We start from the raw sequence: 23400 nt of genomic DNA, 5'->3' as shown, positions 1-23400 counted from the left end.
TATTATGCTGAGCGAAATAAGTCAATCAGTGAAGGACAATTATCATATGGTCTCCCTGATATGAGGAATTTGAGAGGCAGGGCAGGGGATTGTGAGGGAGCCAAACCATAAGACTCTTAATCTCACAAAACAAACTGAGGGTTGCTGGGGGGTGGGGGAGTAGGAACACAGGGTGGCTGAGTGATGGGCATTGGGGAGGGTATGTGCTATGGTGAGTGCTGTGATTCACAGACTTGTACCCCTAGGGCAAATAATACATTATCTGTTAATAAAAATAATTTTTTAAAAAAGAAAAAAAAAACTGGCCTCTTTTTCTTTAAAAGCACAACATAATTGTATGCATTTTATAAATGAAATATAACAAAATTCATTCTAAGCCACTAATGAAGATGTGAGAACAGGCTTAATAGTACCTCAAAATTGATGAAAATAATGAGTATATTATATATTTTTCCATTGCAGAAATGAAAATAACATGGCTAATAAAAGGAAAATCTATAAGGGGAAAAAACACAAGTCTATCTGAAATATAATTTCTCTTTTTAAGTGTGTTGTTACAATAACATTTAGTTGTTAGTAAGAGAGAAACCAAAAATAATCATGACAAATTAGATAGGTATTTATTATCTCTCAAATTCAAGAGGCCAAAGGAAGATAGTCCAGGCTGATGTCCCTGGTGTCAGGGACCCAGACTTTTCTATCTTCTTTCTACTATATAGGTGGTTTGTGCTTGGATTATCAGGAATCCTCGTGGTCCAATAGGACTGCTGGAGCTCCAGTCATTATGTCTGCATTTCTGCCAGAAAGGAGGAGAAAGAGTAAAAAAGGCATATCCCCTCCTTTTAAGGCTGTTCAAAATGAGTCACGAGGTATAAAGCACATCTCTGTTTTCAAATTTCTTTTGCAACTAAAACAGCAAACAAAAATTGTCCCATTTGTTTTGGAAGAGTATGTAAAGAGAGTATCTGGAACATATGAACTATCTTTTAGGTATGCAACAGTCTTGCCTAAATGAGTCTCCCAGTCTACCAGCATGCTAGACTTTAAATCTCTTATTAGTTAATTATTTTGGAAACATTTTATATTTTCATTTTGTTGGAAACATTTTCATTTTAGAAGCCTGTTTACTTTAGGTATATTACTTATTTAAAACAGCTACTTTAGGGATACCTGGGTGGCTCAGTTGGTTGGGCCACTGCCTTAGGCTCAGATCATGATCCCAGGGTCCTGGGATCAAGTCCCACATTGGGCTCCTTGCTCAGCGAGGAGCCTGCTATTCTCTCTGCCTCTCCCTGCTTGTGCACTCTCTCTCTCTGACAAATAAATAAACAAATAAATAAAATCTTTTAAAACAGCTACTTTATACTAAACATCTTCCTAATAAAATGGTCAAAGTAAACTTTCACTGGAAAGCATACCTGGAAAATTGCATTATAGCTGTTGGCTTGCCATGTTTTAATTTTTAAAAATCACCCGTGAATTAAAAGTACTACTTTAAAAATAAGATGTTTAATGTTCTCATGAGAATTTTTAAATTTTTAAAGTAGATGATACAACATGGTTCAAAACTTTTTAAAAGGAGATTAATATTCAAAAAATATAAAGAACTTACACAACTTAATATAAAAAAAACAACCCAATTAAAAAATGGGCAGAAGACATGAACAGAAGATACCTAGATAGCCAAAAGACACATGAAGAGATGATCAACATCATTCATCATCAGGAAAATGCAAATAAAAACCACAATGAGATACCACCTCACACCTAGCAGAATGACTAAAATCAAGAACACAAGAAACAACAGGTGTGGCGAGGCTGTGGAGAAAGGGGAGCCTCCTACACTGTTTTGGTGGGAATGCAAACTGGTGCAGCCGCTCTGGAAAACGGCATGGAGGTCCCTCAAAAATTAAAACTAGAACTATCAGAATTCGAGGAACTCCTTGTCCTGGTATTCACGTGAAGAAAATGAAAACACGAGTTCACAGAGACGTATGAACCCCCATGTTCACAGCAGCATTATTTACAATAGCCAAGATATGTAAACAAGCTAAGTGTCCAACTGTGGATGAATAATTTGTTGTATATGTACACAATGGAATATTACTCAGCCGTAGAAAAGAAAGAGATCTTGCCATTTCCAACAACGTGAATGGGACTAGAAGATATTATGCCCTCTAGTGAAGTCAGAGGGAGTCTGACAAAGACAAAGACCATGTGATTTAATTTATATGGGGGAACCAAAAAAACAGAAGAAGCAAATGAAAAAAACAAAATGGAAACAGACTCATAGACCCAGGAAACATCTTTGGTTACCAGAGGAAAGGGGGGTGAAGAAATGGGGGAAAAAAAAGTAGAAGGATATTGATTAAAAGGTACAAACTTCTGGTTATAAGATAAATAAGTCATGGGGATGTAATGTACACACAGGGAGTATATTCAGTATTGTGGTAACTTTGTATGGTGACAGGGTAATTACACTTACCATGGGGACCATTTCATAATGTAGAAAAATATCAAATGATTTTGATGTACACCTGAAACAAACAGGATCTTGTATGTCAATTATGCTGTAAGAAAAAAAAAAGAGGGATGCCTGGGTGGCTCAGTCGGTTAGCGTCTGTCTTTGGCTCAGGTCATGATCTGAGAGTCCTGGGATGGAGCCCACTTCTCTCTCTGCCTCAACCCCCACCCCTGCTCATGCTCTCTCACGCTCTTTCTCTCTCTCTCTCAAATAAATGAATAAAATCTTTAACAAAAAAAAAAAAGAGACCAAAAAATTTTTTTATGACTGGATGGTATTTTCTTGTATGCATGTTACATATCCATTCATCCACTCATTTCCCATTAATGGATATTTGGATTTTTTCCAATCTTCACAATTATTAGGATTTTTTAAATTATTATGCTCAGTTGGTCACTGTATAGTACATTATTAGTTCTCCATGTAATGTTCAATGATTCATTAGTTACTTATAACACCCAGTGCTCATCACAACTCATGCCTTCCTCAATACCCATCACCCTGTTCCCCCCGCCCTCTGAAACTCTCAGTTTGTTTCCCTGGGTCCATAGTCTCTCGTGGTTTTTAACACATTGTTTATGACATAGCTGTAGAAATCACTTGGAGGAAAAGAGAGAGATGACTCTAACCACAATTCTAACCCCAGAGAAATAAAGTAATTTTAAGATCATAAATAGCTTATGTTTCAACACAAAATCTGTAAGTTCTCACATTTAAAAAATTACAATGTTTATAATTTGTAGACATTTTATTCTTAACTGGTTAGGTCAAGGATTCTTTTGAAAAAGCTGATGAAAATTATGGATCCTTCATGCAAAAAATACACACACACACTTTTTGCAAAATGTTCCAAGAGGTGGTGGGTTACCTATTGTGATTGGTCATGGATCTAAGATTTCAAAACTCACGACTCAAACTCATGTCGGTAAATTACTATTTCCGATTTCTAACACGGTAAAGGAAGAGAAATGCTCTTATTTTATTTTATTTTTATTTTTAGAGAGGGAGGAGGGAAGGAGCAGAAGGGAGTGAGAGAGAGAATCTTAAGCAGACACCACACCCAGCATGAAGCCTGCCATGGGGCTTGATCTCACAACCCTAATATTATGACCTGAGCCAAAATCAAAATGGAAACTCCAATGCTTAACCAACTGAGCCACCCAGGGAAGCCTGGGAAACACTTTGAATAGTTGTCTGAATCGGGGTGCCTGAGTGGCTCAGAGGGTTTTAAGACTCTGCCTTCAGCTCAGGTCATGGTCTTAGGCTCCTGGGATCAAGCCCCGTATTGGGCTTTCTGCTTGGCAGGGACCCTGCTTCCCCCTCTCTCTGCCTGCCTCTCTGCCTACTTTTGATGTGTGTGTGTGTGTGTGTGTGTGTGTGTGTGTGTGTGTGTGTGCCAAATAAATAAATAAAATCTTAAAAAAATAGTTGTCTGAATAAAAAGATTACTATATATTAGATGTTGCAAAACCTGTAGATGGGCTTTGTTTGACTTGTGTAGTGTTTTGATTGTTGTTTTTTTTTCTAAGACAACATTCACTATTTGTAAACTGGAAGATTTCACAGAAGGATCTATATTTTTAAAGTTTCTTCAAAAATTAAAAATCTGGTGGCACTGGCCACACATTGCCTCCTCACAGTCTACAAGGACTTTCTTCCCACTCTGTCTTATCTCCTACCCACCAACCCTGCTGTCTGGCCCTTCTAGGCATTTGGGTTTGAGATTCCCAGAAAAGTCCTGGGCTTTCAGTCCTGAAACCCTCAGGTTCTCTCCTTTTCTTCCTCGGTTTTATCCTATTTAGGGATGAATCAAAAAAAAAAAAAAAAAAAAAAAAACAAAGCTGAAAGCAGGAGATTCTTTAAAGGTTTTTCTCTTTTTCCAAGTTCTCTTCCGAAGGAGATAAGATCAGGAAGGTAGGTGAGGGTTTGGGAGTGGAAGAGAACGGGGAGACCATCAAGAACCCCTCGTGGGGTCGGGGCGCCTGGGTGGCTCAGTGGGTTAAGCCGCTGCCTTCGGCTCAGGTCATGATCCCAGGTCCTGGGTTCGAGCCCCACATCGGGCTCTCTGCTCAGCAGGGAGCCTGCTTCCTCCTCTCTCTCTGCCTGCCTCTCTGCCTACTTGTGATTTCTCTCTGTCAAATAAATAAATAAAATCTTTAAAAAAAAAAAAAGTGATAGTGGGAACACTGGGAACATTGGTTCCAGCTGTTGGAACTTACCTAGGGTAGAGTTTCTCTTGCCATCTGCTCATGGAGCCTCCCCGTCTACCTTCCTGGTGCTCTGGCACCCTGCCTTGACAGATGGCTCTGGCTCAGTATCATAGATAGTTCTAGTATTTCTCTCAACACCCTCAACTCCTAACTTGCACTTAACATTTTTAGCTGACACCCTTCTGTACAACCATCTTAGGTAGTTTACAAAGAATAAACCTGTATCCATGTGTGCTGGAGTTGTGGTAGGAAAAAGAGGTCTGGGTCCACCAAGTTGGAAAGCCACTAGTAAAAACCACAATAAACAAAGAGATCATTACAACACAGTGGGATAAAGAGCATGCACAGAGAGGGGCTGACCCCACACGGGGAAAGGGGGTCAAGGATTGTTTTCTAAAGGAGGTTCTTGAACTGTATTGTAAAGAGCAGGCAAATTATAGGAGATGTAGAGACAGATATTCCCAGGAAAGGGGACAGTACAAAGGCTCGACATGCCTGTGATTAAAACGAGTACAGCAGTAATAAGAGACACGATGTGAGTGAGAGGAAGAAGGGACCAGACCATGAATCTTCCACTCATCACCACACTGGGGAGTTTGGATTTTATACTCAAGTCTGTGGAGAGCCACTGAAGGAGGCAGAAATGATGAAATTTAATTTCATTTTTTAAACTTTTTACTGTTTCTTTCCTTACATACTTATTATGTAGACCACTGCAGGAGCCCTCTAACCGGCCTCCTGGCTCCCACCAGCCCCCTGTCTATTCTCCACACAGGAGCCAGAGTGATCCTTTAAAGAAACAAGTCCAAATGCCTCATTCCTGTTTTTAAAACCATACAATGGCTCCCCATTTCACACGGGGTAAAAGCCAAAGTCCTTACAGAGACCCCACATAGCCTTGTTCCATGATACCTCCAATTTCTTCCCCTAATACCCTCCCCTTGCTCACTGTTCTCCCACCAGCCAGGCTCTGGAACTCACCAAGCATACCAATCCCAGTATGGGCTTCGGGTGCCCATATGGGCTGTCTACTCTGTCTAGAACATTCCTCCTCCCCCCAGTTATCCACCTGCCAAATGCCCTTGTCTCCTTCATGTCTTGGCTCAAATGTCATCTTCTCAATGAGAACATACCTAAAGTGGCACCTTCCCCCATAAAGCATTCTCAGTCCACCTTACCCTTCTTTTTCTTTCTATGTGTATTTTACAACGTCCTATATAATCTGTCTTTACTAATGTACACACAAGTGTTCTGCATAGTAACAAGCAATTACTTTGTCTTCAGAATACTATTTTATATTCCATTTTTCTTCTATAATGTCTTTTCATACAAATAATAATGTTACTTTATATCCATCAAGATGGGCCCCAGGGCTGTGGTTTCAAATAGTGTTTTTGTATCGAATTGCTTTTCTTTCTTTTTTTTTTTTTAACTTTCTAGTTTCCATAGATAAGAAAGCTCATACATTATTTGTCTTTCTCTATCATTTCCCTAAGCACAATGCCCTTGAGGTGCATTCATGTTGTCACAAATAGCAAGATTTCATTCCCCTTTTTATGGCTGAATGATATTCGTGTGTGTGTGTGTGTGTGTGTGTGTAAGACAATTTCCTTATCCACTCATCCATCAGTGGACACTCAGGTTGTTGATATATCTTGGCTATTATAATGTTGCAGTGAAGATGGGGGAGCAGGTGTCTTTTTCCAGTTAGTGCTTTTGTTTTCTTTGGATAAATACCCGGAAGTGGAATGGCTGGATATTATGGTACTTCTATTTTTAATTTTTTTTAAGATTTTATTTATTTATTTGACAGACAGAGTATCACACGTAGGCAGAGAGGCAGGCAGAGAGAGAGAGGAGGAAGCAGGCTCGCCGCTGAGCAGAGAGCCCGATGCAGGGCTCAATCCCAGGACCCTGAGATCATGACCTGAGCTGAAGGCAGAGGCTTTAACCCACTGAGCCACCCAGGCGTCCCATATTTTTAATTTTTAAAATAAGCTTCATACTGTTCTGCATGCCAGCTGCACCAGTTTATGTTCCCGCAACTGTGCACAAGGGTTCCTACTTCTCCACATCTTCACCAGCACTTGTTATTTCTTGTCCTTTGATAATAGCTAGTCTGAAGATGGAAACAGTTATTCTCACAGGTGTAAGGGAATAGCTCATCATGGTCTTGAGATATATAGATATATATATATATCTATATACATGTATGTATGTATACACACACACACATACACACACACATATATATCCCTTCAGCATCAGAATTCTCACCCATATGCTCAAAAGCAGATATCCACAGGACTCTTGCCGGGGAGGAACAGGCAGGTTATTGACAAAATAACAGGGGAAACAGTGGTATTTAACAAGTGTGTGTCTGGGGAAATGTAATTCAGCTTTTCTTGAAGACTTGGAAGAGGTCTGAGAACTATTCAATACTGCTGTTTTATCTGCATAGCATCCATTCATTGTTGTCTTTTCTGTGTGTACAAGTGCTAAGAAAAGAGACACCTGGTCAATAAAATACAGAACTGGAGAGACTACTGCTTCAAAATCAATTAAACAATAAACTACCTGTTGATTTTGGCAATTATAACTGGTGTCAGGTGGTATCTCAATGTGGTTTTGATTTGAATCTCCCTGATGGCTAATGATGATGAACATTTTTTCATGTGTCTGATAGCCATTTGAATGTGTTATTTGGAGAAGTGTCTGTTCATGTCTTCTGCCCATTTTTTGACATGATTATCTGTATTTTAGGTGTTGAATTTGAGAAGGTCTTTATAAATCTTGGATATCAGCCCTTTGTAGTGTCATTTGCAAATATCTTCTCCCATTCCGTGGGTTGCCTTTTTGTTTTGTTGACTGTTTCCTTTGCTGTGCAGAAGCTTTTGATCTTGACGAAATCCCAAAAATTCATTTTCGCTTTTGTTTCCTTTGCCTTTGGAGACATATCTTGAAAGAAGTTGCTGTGGCCGATGACAAAGAGGTTACTGCCTATGTTCTCCTCTAGGATTTTGATAGATTCCTGACTCACGTTAAGGTCTTTCATCCATTTCAAGTTTATCTTTGTGTATGGTATGAGAGAATAGTTGAGTTTCATTTTTCTACACATAGCTGTCCAATTTCTCCAGCACCATTTATTGAAGAGAGTGTCTTTTTTCCACTGTATATTTTTTCCTGCTTTGTCGAAGATTATTTGACCATAGAGTTGAGGGTCCATATCTGGACTCTTTACTCTGTTCCACTGGTCTCTGTGCCAGTACCATGCTGTCTTGGTGATCACAGCTTTGTAGTAAAATTTGAAATCAGGCAACATGATGCCCCAGTTTTGTTTTTCTTTTTCAACATTTCCTTAGCAATTCAGGGTCTTTTCTGGTTCCATACAAATTTTAGGATTGTTTATCAACAGGACAGGAAAAAACGTGTGTTGGAGAGGATGTGGAGAAAGGGGAACCCTCTTACACTCTTGGTGGGAATGCAAGTCGGTGTAGCCACTTCGAAAAACAGTGTGCAGATTCCTTAAGAAATTAAAAATAGAGCTTCCCTATGATGCTGCAATTGGGTACTTTGTTACAACAGGTCTAGGAAACTAATGCGTTTATAAAAGCAGGGGGTTACTGGAGTGTAGATGGCAGAGATGCCTACATTTTAGAAAAAGAAACTATCAGTGTTCCTTATAAATGTAACAAACCACTGACAGGACAGCCCCCAAGGGATCTCCAGGAGATTTCACTGGGAGGAAAAAAGTCCACCTCTAAAGGTTACGAACTGCACAATTTCACTTACAAGCATTCTTCAAGGGACCAAATCTAGAGATGGAGCATAGGTCCACGGTTGTCAGGGTGTAGAGCGAGGCTGAGAGAGGAAGGCCACTGTGGCTGTAACAGAGGAGAAGAAGGGATCCTCGAGAAGGTCCTATGCCCAGTCTTGACAGTGTGGTCACCGACGGATCCGTGTGTGACAAACCTCTGCAGAGCTAAATATGGAAGTGCGTGAGTGCGTGGAAAGCCCACAAAATTTGCTGAAGGCCTGAGGATCTTCATGAAGGTCAATTTCCTGGTTGTGACACTATATTGTAGTGATTCTGGGTGTCACCACTGGGGAAAGAGACTGCAGCCCAGAGATGGCTCGTTTTGCCTAATTTCCTCCTGTAACCGGGAATTTCTGACTGGGCGCCCAGAGCTCTCTCATCACAGACAGGTCTCTAATAACGTCAGGCTTCATTTGAGGTCCCAGGAAGGAAGGAAGGAAGGAAGGAAGGAAGGAAGGAAGGAAGGAAGGAAGGAAAAATATTAAAAACCCACTTGCAAAAGAGGAAGACGACAGAGTAGAACTCATCTAAAGAGAAGCACCACGGCGCGGACAGGAGGCCTTCAACCTGCTCCTGCCTCCCACGCCCCCTTCAACTGTCTGACTTTTCTTGGGGGAAGAAATTCGCGACCGGATTCAGACAAAGTGCTGGTGCCAGAGACGCAGCAGGCAGGAGCAGGTGGCACAGGGGGCAGGACACCCGACAGCCACAGCGCGGCGACACCGCCGCGGCCACCAGGATCGGAGGCAGCCGCGGAGCCCAGGGCCACTCGCCCGCCTGCCGGACAGAGCCGCGACACTTGTTACACTGAGGCCGGAGCGACCGGCGGGGACGCGCGCGGGAAGTGACCCGCGCGGCAGAAACCAGCTGCGAACGCCCACCAGCCGCGCTCCCTGATAAGCGTTCGCTTCCCCACGGCGCCGACTCCCTCTGCCACGAGACACAAGACCAGACGGACTTCTGGGGTCCCCAGGGGCGAGGAGACAGGCGGAGGGGAAGGACCCCAGGTCCCGGCAGGGGACGGTCCCCGCCCCGCGCAGCCAGCGGCGCTCGGGGGACGCGGGCGGCTGCGCGGGGGGCACGGCGGCGGCCGGGGCTTTCTGGAGGAGGGGGTGGGGATGCTGAGTCACGTCGCGGCTCCTCACCTCTCCCCGGCCCTCCGGGGGCTAAAGCAAAAGCGAAAGCGAACGCCACTCGCGGGGCGGCCGGTCCTGGCAGCTGCGCCCGCCACCTCCTCCGGGACGGTCCGGCGACCGCCCGCGCGGCCGGCGGGGCGTCCCGGCCGCTGCGAGCCCAGGGCCCGGCGGGCGGGAGAGCGGCCCAGCGTCCGGCCATGGCCCGGCGGCCGCCCTCGGACTGCAGGGTCCGCGCGCTCCCCGCGCTGCCGCTGCTGCTGTCGCTGCTGCTGCTGCTGCTCCAGCCCGCGACGCCGGGTAGGGAGAGGCGCGCGCCCCTGGCGGGGCGGGGGGCGGGGGGCAGCGAGCGCCGCACCTCCCCGGCCGCCACTCGGTGCCGGCGAAAGGGGCGCAGCGCCCGCGGGGAGAGGGGACGGGGACACCTGCAGGCAGCGGTCGGGAGGGCAGCGCCGACCGCCGACCGGCCCCAGCTCGCGGGCTCACGCGGGGCAGGGAGACCGGCGGCCGCGCTTTGAATCCCACGCCTTCCCCACTCGCGAGGCAAAGGGAAGAAGCTGCGTTTGCACTTCGGGGGCTCCGGGGGCTCCGGGGATGGGTGGGATGGTTGTTTCACAGCAAATTCGAGAAACGCGTGAAGGCGGTTCTCCGAGCCCCGCCGGGAAAGCCGCGCACTTGCCGCACCGCGAGCAGTGCCCGCGGGGGTGCACGGAAAACGACCCGGTCTCTACCCTCGAACAAAAGCAAATAATACGAGTGGGTGGCGGCAGGACAGGACGCGGTAGAGACTGCGTCCCTGGGGAGAGAAAACGTGTTGGGCAGGTTGCACCCGGGAGGCACCAGGAGCCGCTCCACATGCTTGAGCCGCAGGAAGCCGTGCGAGGGCGCGGACGCCCTGGGGCTGGCGGAGGGCGCGCTCCCGCAAGGGGAAGGAGTCAAGTCGGTGGTGGCTCGTGTATTCCAGACGAACGTAGGTCGCGTAGATGTAATCTCGGCAGGAAGAACCGAAGTAGTGACTCATCGGTTTTCTTTCTGGGGAGCTAGAGAGAAGGGAGGAGAAAGGAGACATGGGCTGGCTCTACCCTTGTTGGCGCTTCTTAACAGTCAGGGAGCTTCGCAGTGTCCGATGAAAGCCAGGAACCCTCTCCCCAGAAAAATGCATGAATGCACATGATCTAATTTGGGGGCCGGGGACCCATTAAAGCCCATTCATAGATTCTCCAAGAGTTAGTTCACCCCATGTTGTGGGCGGTTGGGGTGGGAGGGGCGTGTTTTAAGGCAAGACTCCCAATACTTTACATCCAGTCGGGCCAGTCTGCCTACCCAGGACTTGCCCAGAGGTTCCATCCACAGTGGTCGCCAGGTGGTCTGGTGTGATCTCGGTAGCTCTGCCATGTTTGCCTAACTTTTATTTTCTTGAGACTATAGATTCCCTGCGCCGCATCTGAGAATCTGACTTACGCTGGTGACCTGGTCAGTTCCTCTCATCTCCCTAGCCAGTGTGCCCCGTAGCCAGCGACTAGGGCAGCTGGACCAGCACAGTGTGAAAGTGACATGAGCTTTACTCAGAGCCCAGGAGGTGCAGAGAACTCTGCAGACAGGACCTCCAAAGCCCATCACGACAGCCTCGTTTTTGACCTCACAAAGGTACTGCTGCTGTTCAGCAGCTCCTCGTGTTCCTTAGTAGTTTCCTGAGCGGGTTGGGCGAGATGTAATAGATAATAAACTTCATACATTTAATTACATGATTTGATACATTTCAAGGTAAATGTCTCCACTCATGAAACCATCATGATCATGAAGATAAACACCCCTCACTACCAAAATTTCCTCTTGTCCTGAGTAACCCTTACCTCCCACCCAGCCCTATCCCCCAGCCACCTCCCTGGGATTTCGGTGGCTCTTGACTTGCTGTTATTTCTAGAATGTTACATAAATGAAGTCATACAAAACGTACTCTTTCTAGTCTGGCTACTTTCAGCCACGGGAATTGTTCTGAGAATTCTCCCTCCATCTTATAATTTGTATCAATAGTTCATTCCTTTTTATTGCTGAGAAGTATTTCATTGCATGGGTATCACACCATTCCTTCATCCATTGGGTTGTTACAGGACATCTGGGCTGTTTCTGGTTTGGGGCTGTTATGCTTAAAGCTGTTATGAACATTCACATGTCAGTTTTGTGTGGACACAGGCTTGGATTTCTTTTGGGTGGAGACAATGGGCGTAAAATGGCTGAATCCTATGACATGTGTGTGTTTTTTATATTCCCACCAGCGACGTGTGAATTCCAGTTTCTCCACATCCTTGTCAGCACTTGGTAGGGCCGGTCTTTTTTCTTTTTTCCCCCTTGGAAAATTTTTTCCAGCTTTATTGAGATGTAATTGACATATAATATTGTGTAAGCTTAAGATACACAACACGATTTAATATATGTCCATCTTGTGAAACGATGACCACAATAAAGTTAACCCATTCAGTCATCTCATTTGCTTACCAAACTGTGTGTGTGTGTGTGTGTGTGTGTGTGTGTGTGTGTGTGTGGTTGGTCAGTCTCTTTAATTGTATCCATTCTAATAGGTGTGTAGTGGACTCTCGTATTTTTTTCTCATAGTTTTAAATTTGCATTTTCCTAATAACCGGTGATGTTGAGCTTCTTTCCATTTGCTTATTTGCCATCAAATACATCTTATTTGGTAAAGCATCTGGTTATACCTTTTGCTCTTTTAAAAATTGAGTTGTTGAATTATTATGGTGAATTTCAAAAGTTCTTTATATATTTGGGACACAAGACCTTTATCAAATATGATCTGCAAATATTTTCTCAGAGTCTGTGGCTTGTCCTTTCATTCTCTTAACAGTGTCTGATAAAGAACAGAAAGTTTTCATTTTAATGAAGTTCAGTCTCTTTCTTTTATGTATTATACTTTCAGTGTCCTCTCTAAGAAATCTTTGCTAACTCAAGGTCTTACTTCTAGATGTTTTATAGCCTTAAGATTTTACATTTCTGTCTGTGAATTATTTTGAGTTAATTTTTTATATAATACAAAGTGCAGATTTAAAGTTCCGTATTGGCTTGGTTTGGGGATTTTTTTTAAAGATTTTATTTATTTATTTGACAGAGAGAGATCACAAGTAGACAGAGAGGCAGGCAGAGAGAGAGAGAGAGGGAAGCAGGCTCCCTGCTGAGCAGAGAGCCCGATGTGGGACTCGATCCCAGGACCCCGAGATCATGACCTGAGCCAAAGGCAGCGGCTTAACCCACTGAGACCCCCAGGCGCCCCGGTTTGGGGATCTTTGCATATGGATATCCAATCGTCCCAGTACAATTTGTTGAAAGATGATCTCAACTGAATTGCTCTTACACTTATTTTGAACATCAGATGTTCATATAAGGGTTGATCGCCATAGACAAAACATCAGTCCGTGAAAATCAATTGTATCTCTATCCATTAGCAATTGGTTGAAATTTTAAAATATATGTATCATTTGCAATAGCATCAAAATGTATGAACCACTTATGGATAAATGTGACAAAAGATGAGAAAGACCTGTATGCTAAAAACCACAAACCACTGCTGAGAGAAAATAAAGCAGACCTAAACAAATGGAGACATATACCATGCTCATGGACTGGACAAATCAGTATTGCTAAGGTAACCATATTCCTCCCCCACATCCAAATTTCTTGCAAAAATTAACAAACTGATTCCAAAATTCGCATGGAAATGCCTAAGACCCAGTATAGCCAAAACAACTTTGAAAAGCGACTTTCTCTAAGTTGGAGAAGTAACACTTCTGATTTTGAGACTTATTATAAGGTTACAATAATCCAGACAGCGTGGTTATGGGGTAAAGATGAACAAAGGGCTAGCAGAAGAGCCTGCATCTAATGTTTTTAAATGAGCTTAGAAGGGAGGTGGATACAAATTATTAAATTTGCTACTTGGTGCTAAGATCCTGATCAGAAATTACAGAGAGAAGCCCATTTCTTCTCATGAGCAGAACAAATAGTGAAGTCTCAGATAAGTTCCTGCAAGTTTACCATTCTAACAGATAGAACAAATTGCTGTCACCTGTTCTTAGTCAAAAGGCATTTCTTGGAGGGAAAACTGATCATCTTGGGCAGGAAGGAATTTACTTCTTAAAGATCCTCACTACCTGAAAGGCTGCAGATGATTTGCCAAAAGCAGCTAAAGATGAGGATTTGTTTGAAGATAAATATACCATCTTGGGTTCTGTTACACGGGGTATTAGTATGCTTTGAGGTGGTTTTACAATTTTTGTGTAAAACCATTTTTCAGAATTCTGGGGAGTTTTGCCCAAACCTTTCATTTTCTGTTTCAGATCAATTTTATCTAGTTATTATTGTTTTGTACTGCTACTCATAGCAAAAAAAAAAAAAAGTCATAAAAACTTAAATGCACAAAATATGGGATTTCTTGAACTCAACCTGAATGTTCAACAGTGGAGGACTGCAGGAATTAAATGCAGTTGTTTTCAAGTAATATGCATCATATTATTCCATTTTTACCAGAAGATCTAGAAGTAGCTATCACTGAGTAGGGAGACACTATGAGTTGTGTGTGTGTGTATGTCTGTAATGGTCTGCCTTTTCTCATTTTTGTCATAATTTGAATTGACATTGTTTTGTTTTGTTTTAAGATTTTTTTTTTATTTATTCGACAGACGGATCACAAGTAGGCAGAGAGGCAGGCAGTGAGAGAGGAGGAGGAGGCAGGTTCCCTGCTGAGCAGAGAGCCCGACCCAGGACCCTGAGATCATGACCTGAGCCGAAGGCAGAAGCTTTAACCACTGAGCCACCCAGGCGCCCCTTGAATTGACTTTGTAAAAAGGAAATAAAACTAAAAAAGAAGTAGCTCAAAAAGGCTATAGAATTTGGAGGTTTTTTCAGAATCATTTTTAAGTAATTACAGCAGATCTTGTTTGGTAATTTTTCCATGACTTTATAAATTGGAACCAATTTGGGGTTATAGAACTATAAAGTTACCATAGATAACATTTATGCATACATTTTATACATTTATATTTTATGCATACATTTTACAATATTTTACAATTTGTTTAAACAGTTCCTTACAATGTGTAGATTGGATATTTAGGTTATTTCAAAATGTTTGATATTCTAAAAAGCACAGCGTAGGAACAATTGGATGAAAATAAGCTATATAGAGCAAAAAGGACAAGGGAAAACTCAAAGTCTAAAATAAAGTGGCAGAAATGCTTCTGGGGATATTCTTTTTTAATCAAATCATCACTTCAACTAACTTGTCTTGGGCTAAAGCACTTTTGCCAAATTGATTTTACTATATAGTGTGTAACCGTGTAAATAAATGTATAAAAATCCCCGAACATATACACTTGGAGTCATACTCCTGTTACTCATCATGCTCAGTTGATGTTATCTGAATGTTTTCTACTAGGAAAGACTTGATTTTCTTCTGAGAAGTAGGGAGCCCCTGAAGGTCTCTGGGCAGGAGGGACATTCCTGGACCGGCATGGGGGAAAGATGACTGTCATAAAGCATGTGAAGAGTGAACTGTAGTCAGGAAGGTCTGGGGGCAGACAGCCAAGTTAGAGACTTTTGCACCAGTTCTTGTAAATGGTGAAATTCTGAACCGAGGCTGTCTCAGGAAGGGAGAGAAGAGGGGGCGGATCTCCTCTGGAGCCCTGCAGGCGCGGACTGTATTTCTACTTTCCCTTTTGCTTGCCCTTCAGCCTAGGGCCACACAGCTGTTTCAGGCCCTCGCGAATCAATCTTTAAGGACCCCAACCAAGATGAATTCATCTACCGCACAAAATGTGGGCTGGGAATTTCAGTTAAGGAGCCTGAGAGAGAAAGAACAGAACTGATGAGTTAAAGATAATGACCTGGGAAGAGTGCCTACTTACAGGGAGTGCCAAAAGGAAATGAACATGCTGGCTTGGCTTGGCTGGCATTTCGGCTAGAAAAATAATGAAGGCAAATGCATTGCTGCGAACGTAGAGGCCTTTATGTTTTCGATGCCTCAGTGTCACAGTGAGCTTCGTGAGGGGGAACTTACATCTGATACTTCCTACCACACTGAGAATACTGTAGACATATGAATGGCAGAATAAGACCCAAAAAAAAATATTGGAGCGGATTCTGAGTCTACTCAAAGAGTGGGAGGGGCATGCTAACAATACCGTTTGAACTCCAGATGTGAGAGTAGGCCAAGGAATCTCATTATATTAGACTACGTAAGCCAACTTGATAAAGAAGTCTGATTCATGAGTTCTACAAAGTAGAGAAAGGTGTGGCCCAGCACACTATTTTGGTGACTTCATTTATGATCACTGGGACTTGTATATGATTTTTTTTTTTTTTTGGCTACTTAAGAGTTTCTAAAATTCCAGAATCTTGTATTTATAACTATTGACATTACTTCATCCATTCCTCTCTGATATTCATAAGCCACTAGCCCCAGAAGGCACCTATCACATACTAGGCTTAGCACTGTGGGAGCACCGGAGAATGCTGAGAGACATTCACCGCTTCCAAAGAGCTCACAAGATTGTAAATAAGGCAACACTTGCTTATGTGCAATATCTAAGGAATAATGTTATGGGAAAATATATAGAGAAATGATCACTGAAGTGTCAAAAGATGTGATCAGGGTCTCTAGGAAGAAAGGCTACTGATACAATCAAATGTACTGTCTCCAGTGCCCTTTTTTTTAAGATTTTATTTATTTATTTGACAGAGAGAGAGAGAGATCACAAGTAGGCAGAGAGGCAGGCAGAGAGAGATGGAGAAGTAGGCTCCCCGCTGAGCAGAGAGCCCGATGCAGAACTCGATCCCAGAACCCTGGAATCATGACCTGAGCTGAAAGCAGAGGCTTCAACCCACTGAGCCACCCAGGCTCCCACTCCAGTGCCGTTTTGGAGAGCCCAGCTTTGGAGGGTAAATAAGGGGCCATCATGTGACTGAGGGGGCTGGCTTCAGTATATGGACATCCTTGTGCATTCATATATCAATTATTATTATCAATTATTATCATTCTTTGAGGCCCGTTTACAATCTACTAGACCACTAGTAGATTTCCTTTTTCAGCAGAAAGTTAGATATTCTGAAAAATCCTCTTGCCACAAAACACCCGGAAATGATGAGTAATAAATAGAGAGTAAATATCTATTAAAATACAGACCCAATAAAATATGTAATCAAGTATTTAAAGCAAAAAAAAAATCTGTTTTGGTGTTTATAATATATGTAGAAGCAAAATGTATGACCACAAGAGCACAAAGGCTGTGAGAAGAGAAATGGAAGGATAGTGCTTAAGGTTCATATACTGTATATGTGAAGCAGTATAATGTCACTTGAAGGTGAACTGTGATGAGATAAAGACATATACCATTAACCCTAAAGCAACCACCAAAATCGTATGATTGAAAGGATCACAGTTAGTGAGCCAACAGAGTGGATAGAATGGAATCATGAAATATACTCAAATAATCTCATGACATGATCATCTCTATAGAAAATCCTATGGAATCTATAAAAATGCTCTTAGAATAAGTGAGTTTAGCAAAATTGCAGAATACACAATTAACTTACAAATATCAATATATAACATACCAGCAACAAGCAGTCAGAAATTGGAAAAAATTTGAAAAAAACCATTTGTGTTAACATAAAAAAAAAACCACAAGAAATATTTAGGAATACATCTGACAAAAAAAAATGTATAAAATCAGTAACCAAAAACTACAAAACATTTCTGAGATGAATTACTGAAGATTTAAATAAATTGAGAGAGATACTGTGTTTATAGATATTGAGAAGATTCAATATTATTAAGATATCACTTCTTTCCCAACTTGATCTATAGATTTAATGCAATTTTTAAATTTATTTTTATTTTTTATAAACATATATTTTTATCCCCAGGGGTACAGGTCTGTGAATTGCCAGGTTTACACACTTCACAGCACTCACCATAGCACAAACCCTCCCCAATGTCCATAACCCCACCACCCTTCTCCCAACCCCCCTCCCTCCAGCAACCCTCAGTTTGTTTTGTGAGATTAAGAGTGACTTATGGTTTGTCTCCCTCCCAATCCCATCTTGTTTCATTTATTCTTCTCCTACCCCCTTAACCCCCCATGTTGCATCTCCTCTCCCTCATATCAGGGAGATCATATGATAGTTGTCTTTCTCCGATTGACTTATTTCGCTAAGCATGATACCCTCTAGTTCCATCCACGTCGTCGCAAATGGCAAGATTTCATTTCTTTTGATGGCTGCATAGTATTCCATTGTGTATATATACCACTTCTTCTTTATCCATTCGTCTGTTGATGGACATCTAGGTTCTTTCCATAGTTTGGCTATTGTGGACATTGCTGCTATAAACATTCAGGTGCACGTGCCCTTTCGGATCACTATGTTAGTATCTTTAGGATAAATACCCAGTAGTGCAATCGCTGGGTCATAGGGTAGTTCTATTTTCAACATTTTGAGGAACCTCCATGCTGTTTTCCAGAGTGGCTGCACCAGCTTAAATTCCCACCAACAGTGTAGGAGGGTTCCCCTTTCTCTGCATCCTCGCCAGCATCTGTCATTTGCTGACTTGTTAATTTTAGCCATTCTGACTGGTGTGAGGTGATATCTCATGGTGGTTTTGATTTGTATTTCCCTGATGCCGAGTGATGTGGAGCACTTTTTCATGTGTCTGTTGGCCATCTGGATGTCTTCTTTGCAGAAATGTCTGTTCATGTCTTCTGCCCATTTCTTGATTGGATTATTTGTTCTTTGGGTGTTGAGTTTGCTAAGTTCTTTATAGATTTTGGACACTAGCCCTTTATCTGATATGTCATTTGCAAATATCTTCTCCCATTCTGTCAGTTGTCTTTTGGTTTTGTTAACTGTTTCCTTTGCTGTGCAAAAGCTTTTGATCTTGATGAAGTCCCAATACTTCATTTTTGCCCTTGCTTCCCTTGCCTTTGGTGATGTTCCTAGGAAGATGTTGCTGCGGCTGAGGGCGAAGAGGTTGCTGCCTGTGTTCTCCTCAAGGATTTTGATGGATTCCTTTCTCACATTGAGGTCCTTCATCCATTTTGAGTCTATTTTCGTGTGTGGTGTAAGCAAATGGTCCAATTTCATTTTTCTGCATGTAGCTGTCCAATTTTCCCAACACCATTTATTGAAGAGGCTGTCTTTGTTCCATTGGACATTCTTTCCTGCTTTGTCGAAGATGAGTTGACCATAGAGTTGAGGGTCCATTTCTGGGCTCTCTATTCTGTTCCATTGATCTATGTGTCTGTTTTTGTGCCAGTACCATGCTGTCTTGATGATGACAGCTTTGTAATAGAGCTTGAAGTCCGGAATTGTGATGCCACTGACTTTGGCTTTCTTTTTCAATATTCCTTTGGCTATTCGAGGTCTTTTCTGGTTCCATATAAATTTTAGGATTATTTGTTCCATTTCTTTGAAAAAAATGGATGGCATTTTGATAGGAATTGCATTAAATGTGTAGATTGCTTTAGGTAGCATTGACATTTTCACAATATTTATTCTTCGAATCCAGGAGCATGGAACATTTTTTCCATTTCTTTGTGTCTTCCTCAATTTCTTTCATGAGTACTTTATAGTTTTCTGAGTATAGATTCTTAGTCTCTTTGGTTAGGTTTATTCCTAGGTATCTTATAGTTTTGGGTGCAATTGTAAATGGGATCAACTCCTTAATTTCTCTTTCTTCTATCTTGTTGGTGTAGAGAAATGCAACTGATTTCTGTGCACTGATTTTATATCCTGACACTTTACTGAATTCCTATACAAGTTCTAGCAGTTTTGGAGTGGAGTCTTTTGGTTTTTCCACATATAGTATCATATCATCTGCAAAGAGTGATAGTTGGACTTCTTCTTTGCCGATTTGGATGCCTTTAATTTCCTTTTGTTGTCCGATTGCTGAGCCTAGGACTTCTAGTACTATGTTGAATAGCAGTGGTGATATGGACATCCCTGCCGTGTTCCTGACCTTAGCGGAAAACCTTTCAGTTTTTCTCCATTGAGAATGATATTTGCGGTGGGTTTTTCATAGATGGCTTTGATAATATTGAGGTATGTGCCCTCTATCCCTACACTTTGAAGAGTTTTGATCAGGAAGGGATGCTGTACTTTGTCAAATGCTTTTTCAGCATCTATGGAGAGTATCATATGGTCTTGTTCTTTCTTTTATTAATGTGTTGTATCACATTGGTTGATTTGCAGATGTTGAACCAACCTTGCAGCCCTGGAATAAATCCCACTTGGTCGTGGTGAATAATCCTTTTAATGTACTGTTGAATCTTATTGGCTAGTATTTTGGTGAGAATTTTTGCATCTGTGTTCATCAAGGATATCGGTCTGTAGTTCTCTTTTTTGATGGGATCCTTGTCTGGTTTTGGGATCAAGGTGATGTTGGCCTCATAAAATGAGTTTGGAAGTTTTCCTTCCATTTCTATTTTTTGGAACAGTTTCAGGAGAATAGGAATTAGTTCTTCTTTAAATGTTTGGTAGAATTCCCCTGGGAAGCCATCTGGCCCTGGGCTTTTGTTTGTTTGGAGATTTTTGATGATGATTTCAATCTCCGTACTGGTTATGGGTCTGTTCAGGTTTTCTATTTCTTCCTGGTTCAGTTGTGGTAGTTTATATGTCTCTAGGAATGCATCCATTTCTTCCAGATTGTCAAATTTGTTGGCGTAGAGTTGCTCATAGTATGTTCTTATAATTGTCTGTATTTCTTTGGTGTTAGTTGTGATCTCTCCTCTTTCGTTCATGATTTTATTTATTTGGGTCCTTTCTCTTTTCTTTTTGATAAGTCTGGCCAGGGGTTTATCAATCTTATTAATTCTTTCAAAGAACCATCTCCTAGTTTCCTTGATTTATTCTATTGTTTTTTTGGTTTCTATTTCATTGATTTCTGCTCTGATCTTTATGATTTCTCTTCTCCTGCTGGGTTTAGGGTTTCTTTCTTGTTCTTTCTCCAGCTCCTTTAGGTGTCGGGTTAGGTTGTGCTTTTGAGACCTTTCTTGTTTCTTGAGAAAGGCTTGTACCACTATATATTTTCCTCTCAGGACTGCCTTTGCTGTGTCCCACAGATTTTGAACTGTTGTGTTTTCATTATCATTTGTTTCCATGAATTTTTTCAATTCTTCTTTAATTTCCTGGTTGACCCATTCATTCTCTAGAAGGATGCATGTATTTGGGTTCTTTTCAAATTTCCTCTTGTGATTGAGTTCTAGCTTCAGAGCATTGTGGTCTGAAAATATGCAGGGAATGATCCCAATCTTTTGATACCGGTTGGGACCTGATTTAGGACCCAGGGTGTGATCTATTCTGGAGAATGTTCCATGTGCACTAGAGAAGAATGTGTATTCTGTTGCTTTGGGATGAAATGTTCTGAATATATCTGTGATGTCCATCTGGTCCAGTGTGTCATTCAAGGCCTTTATTTCCTTGTTGATCTTTTGCTTGGATGATCTGTCCATTTCAGTGGGGGGAGTGTTAAAGTCCCCTACTATTATTGTATTATTGTTGATGTGTTTCTTTGATTTTGTTTTTAATTGGTTTGATTTCATGCAATTTCAATCAAACTTTCAACAGGTTTTTTTTTTTTATATATAGAAACTGATATACTGATTCTAAAATTCAGTAAGGGACCAAACTCTGAAAATGATTAACAGATTTATTATAAAGCTACAGTAATCAAGACAATGTGGTATTGGGGTCCGATTAACAAACAGACAAATATATTGATGGAACAGAATAGTAAGTCCAGAAATAAGCCCATTCATACTTAGTCCTGGCTCAGGATCCTATCCCAATACTGCTGGAGGTCCACTACTGTGGAACAAGGGGAAGGAGGCTTTTTCCTACACAAAACCTGTAAAGATACAGGGGAGAAGCTGATGACAAGGAAGTAAGGAGCAATATGATTGACAGCTCCAAGTCCAAGAGCCAGACACACAAGGCCTGCCTGAGAAAACTGATGGGACACAGTCAGCAGAAAAATTCTCTTGACTCCAGGCCAGCACACACCGACTACCAGCACAGCAGTCAACCCCTGAGAGTATGGTGGGTGAGAGTGAGGAGATACCCTCTTGCGGTTTAGATACACAGAAAAGGATGAGGGAGGAGGGTGGATTAGGAACACAGAAGATCCCTCTGGCCCTCCAGCACCCACCCTATGCCCAAGATAACACTAGAGGAATTTGAACCCAGTGGTGTTCTTTTATACATTTTTTTAAAGATTTTATTTACTTATTTGACAGAGATCACAAGTAGGCAGAGAGGCAGGCAGAGAGAGACAGAGGAGGTAGCAGGTTCCCTGCTGAGTAGAAAGCCTGATGCGGGGCTCGATCCCAGTACCCTGAGATCATAACCCGAGCTGAAGGCAGAGGCTTTAACCCACTGAGCCACTCAGGCGCCCTTTTTTATACTTTTTTAAAAAGATTTTAAGAACCCAGTGGTGTTCTGAAGGCAACCTCAGCACAACAAAATCCGAACCTAATTCAACAAATGACTAGCCCAACTTAGTTCCCCCATACCATCAGTCTAGCCAAAGGAGTTTTCCCATTTTCAGGTATAAATACTATTTTACCTCAGTTCTATACACATAGTCCAGCAGTCAATCAAAAATTATGTGACACACAAAAACGCAACAACACCACAATCCCATTATCAAGGGACAAGAAATAAAAAGATTCAGAGATGACCCAAAAATCAGAACTATGAGACTGGAAGTTGAAATAAATATCACTAACCTGTTAAAGGCTCTGGTGGAAAGGATGGACAGTTATTTCTGAACAAATGGGAAGTTTTAGCTGAGAGGTAGAAACCGTAGGAAAGTGTCAAATGGAAATGTTAGAAATTAGAAAGAAACCAAACAAATAGTAATAGACATGAAGAAAGGTTTCAACAGGCTTATTGGAACACCAGATGCATCCAAGGAAAGAATGAGTAAATTTGAATACGGGTCAGTAGAAATTACTCTGACAGAAACACAACAAGAAAAAATGAGAGAGAAAAAAAATGTGAGACAATGTATCCAAGAGCTATCAGACAACAGAAAATGATCTAATGTATGTGTAACAAGAATTCCAGAAAAAAAAGAGAATGGAGCAGAAGAAGTATTTGAAGAGATAACAGTTGAGAATGTAAGATATTGGATCCAGGAAGATCAGAGAACATCAAGTAGGATAAACGCCCACCCCTCTCCCATCCAAGACCCCCTCACATCTAAAAACATTGTATTCAAATCACTGAAAAGCAAAGATGAAGAAAAACTGTGACAAAGTGGCTAAAGATACATTACACACAGAAGAATGAAGATAAGAATTAGAGCAGACTTCTTACCAGAAATTATTCAAGCCATAAGAAAATGGATCAACATCCTTAAAATGCTAAAGTAAAACAAACCATAAACACCCCGTCAAGCCAGGGTTCTATAGCCAGAATAACCAGTTATCTTTTGAAAACCAAAAGCAAAAGAAAGACTCTGACAAACAAAAAGTGAAAGGATTCATCACCTGCAGATCTACACTCTAAGAAACACTGAAAAACATTCTTTAGACAAAAGGCATAGAATCCTAAACAGAAACTTGGATCTCTAAAAAGAAAAACACTGGAAATGGTCAAAATGGAAGCAAATAAGACATATTTGTTCTTTAAAATCACTCTAAAAAATATTTG

At 41.7% G+C, this 23400-nt stretch overlaps 1 protein-coding gene and 1 long non-coding RNA gene across 3 annotated transcripts in view; one reads left to right on the top strand and one right to left on the bottom strand.

Moving 5' to 3' along the window:
• Window positions 1-388: 388 nt before the first annotated feature.
• On the bottom strand, window positions 389-9800 carry LOC125106635 (uncharacterized). Its single transcript, XR_007129381.1, has 3 exons — window positions 9697-9800; window positions 8527-8958; window positions 389-796 (listed from the first exon to the last, which is right to left on the bottom strand). It is a non-coding gene; the product is annotated as an uncharacterized LOC125106635 (long non-coding RNA).
• A 56-nt stretch (window positions 9801-9856) lies between these two features.
• IL15RA (interleukin 15 receptor subunit alpha) overlaps window positions 9857-23400 on the top strand; it is a 50881-nt gene continuing 37337 nt past the window's right edge. For both annotated transcript variants that reach the window (XM_047740980.1, XM_047740981.1), the window contains exon 1: window positions 9857-9984. In XM_047740980.1, the coding sequence (XP_047596936.1) occupies window positions 9885-9984 (100 nt within the window). In that variant the 5' untranslated portion in view covers window positions 9857-9884. The remainder of the gene's footprint in view (window positions 9985-23400) is intronic.

The sequence above is a fragment of the Lutra lutra genome, chromosome 8 (assembly GCF_902655055.1).
Source record: "Lutra lutra chromosome 8, mLutLut1.2, whole genome shotgun sequence".
Classification (NCBI taxonomy): Eukaryota; Metazoa; Chordata; class Mammalia; order Carnivora; family Mustelidae; genus Lutra; species Lutra lutra.
The sequence above is the reverse complement of the archived record's forward strand: the minus strand, read 5'-3'. Positions and strand labels throughout refer to the sequence as shown.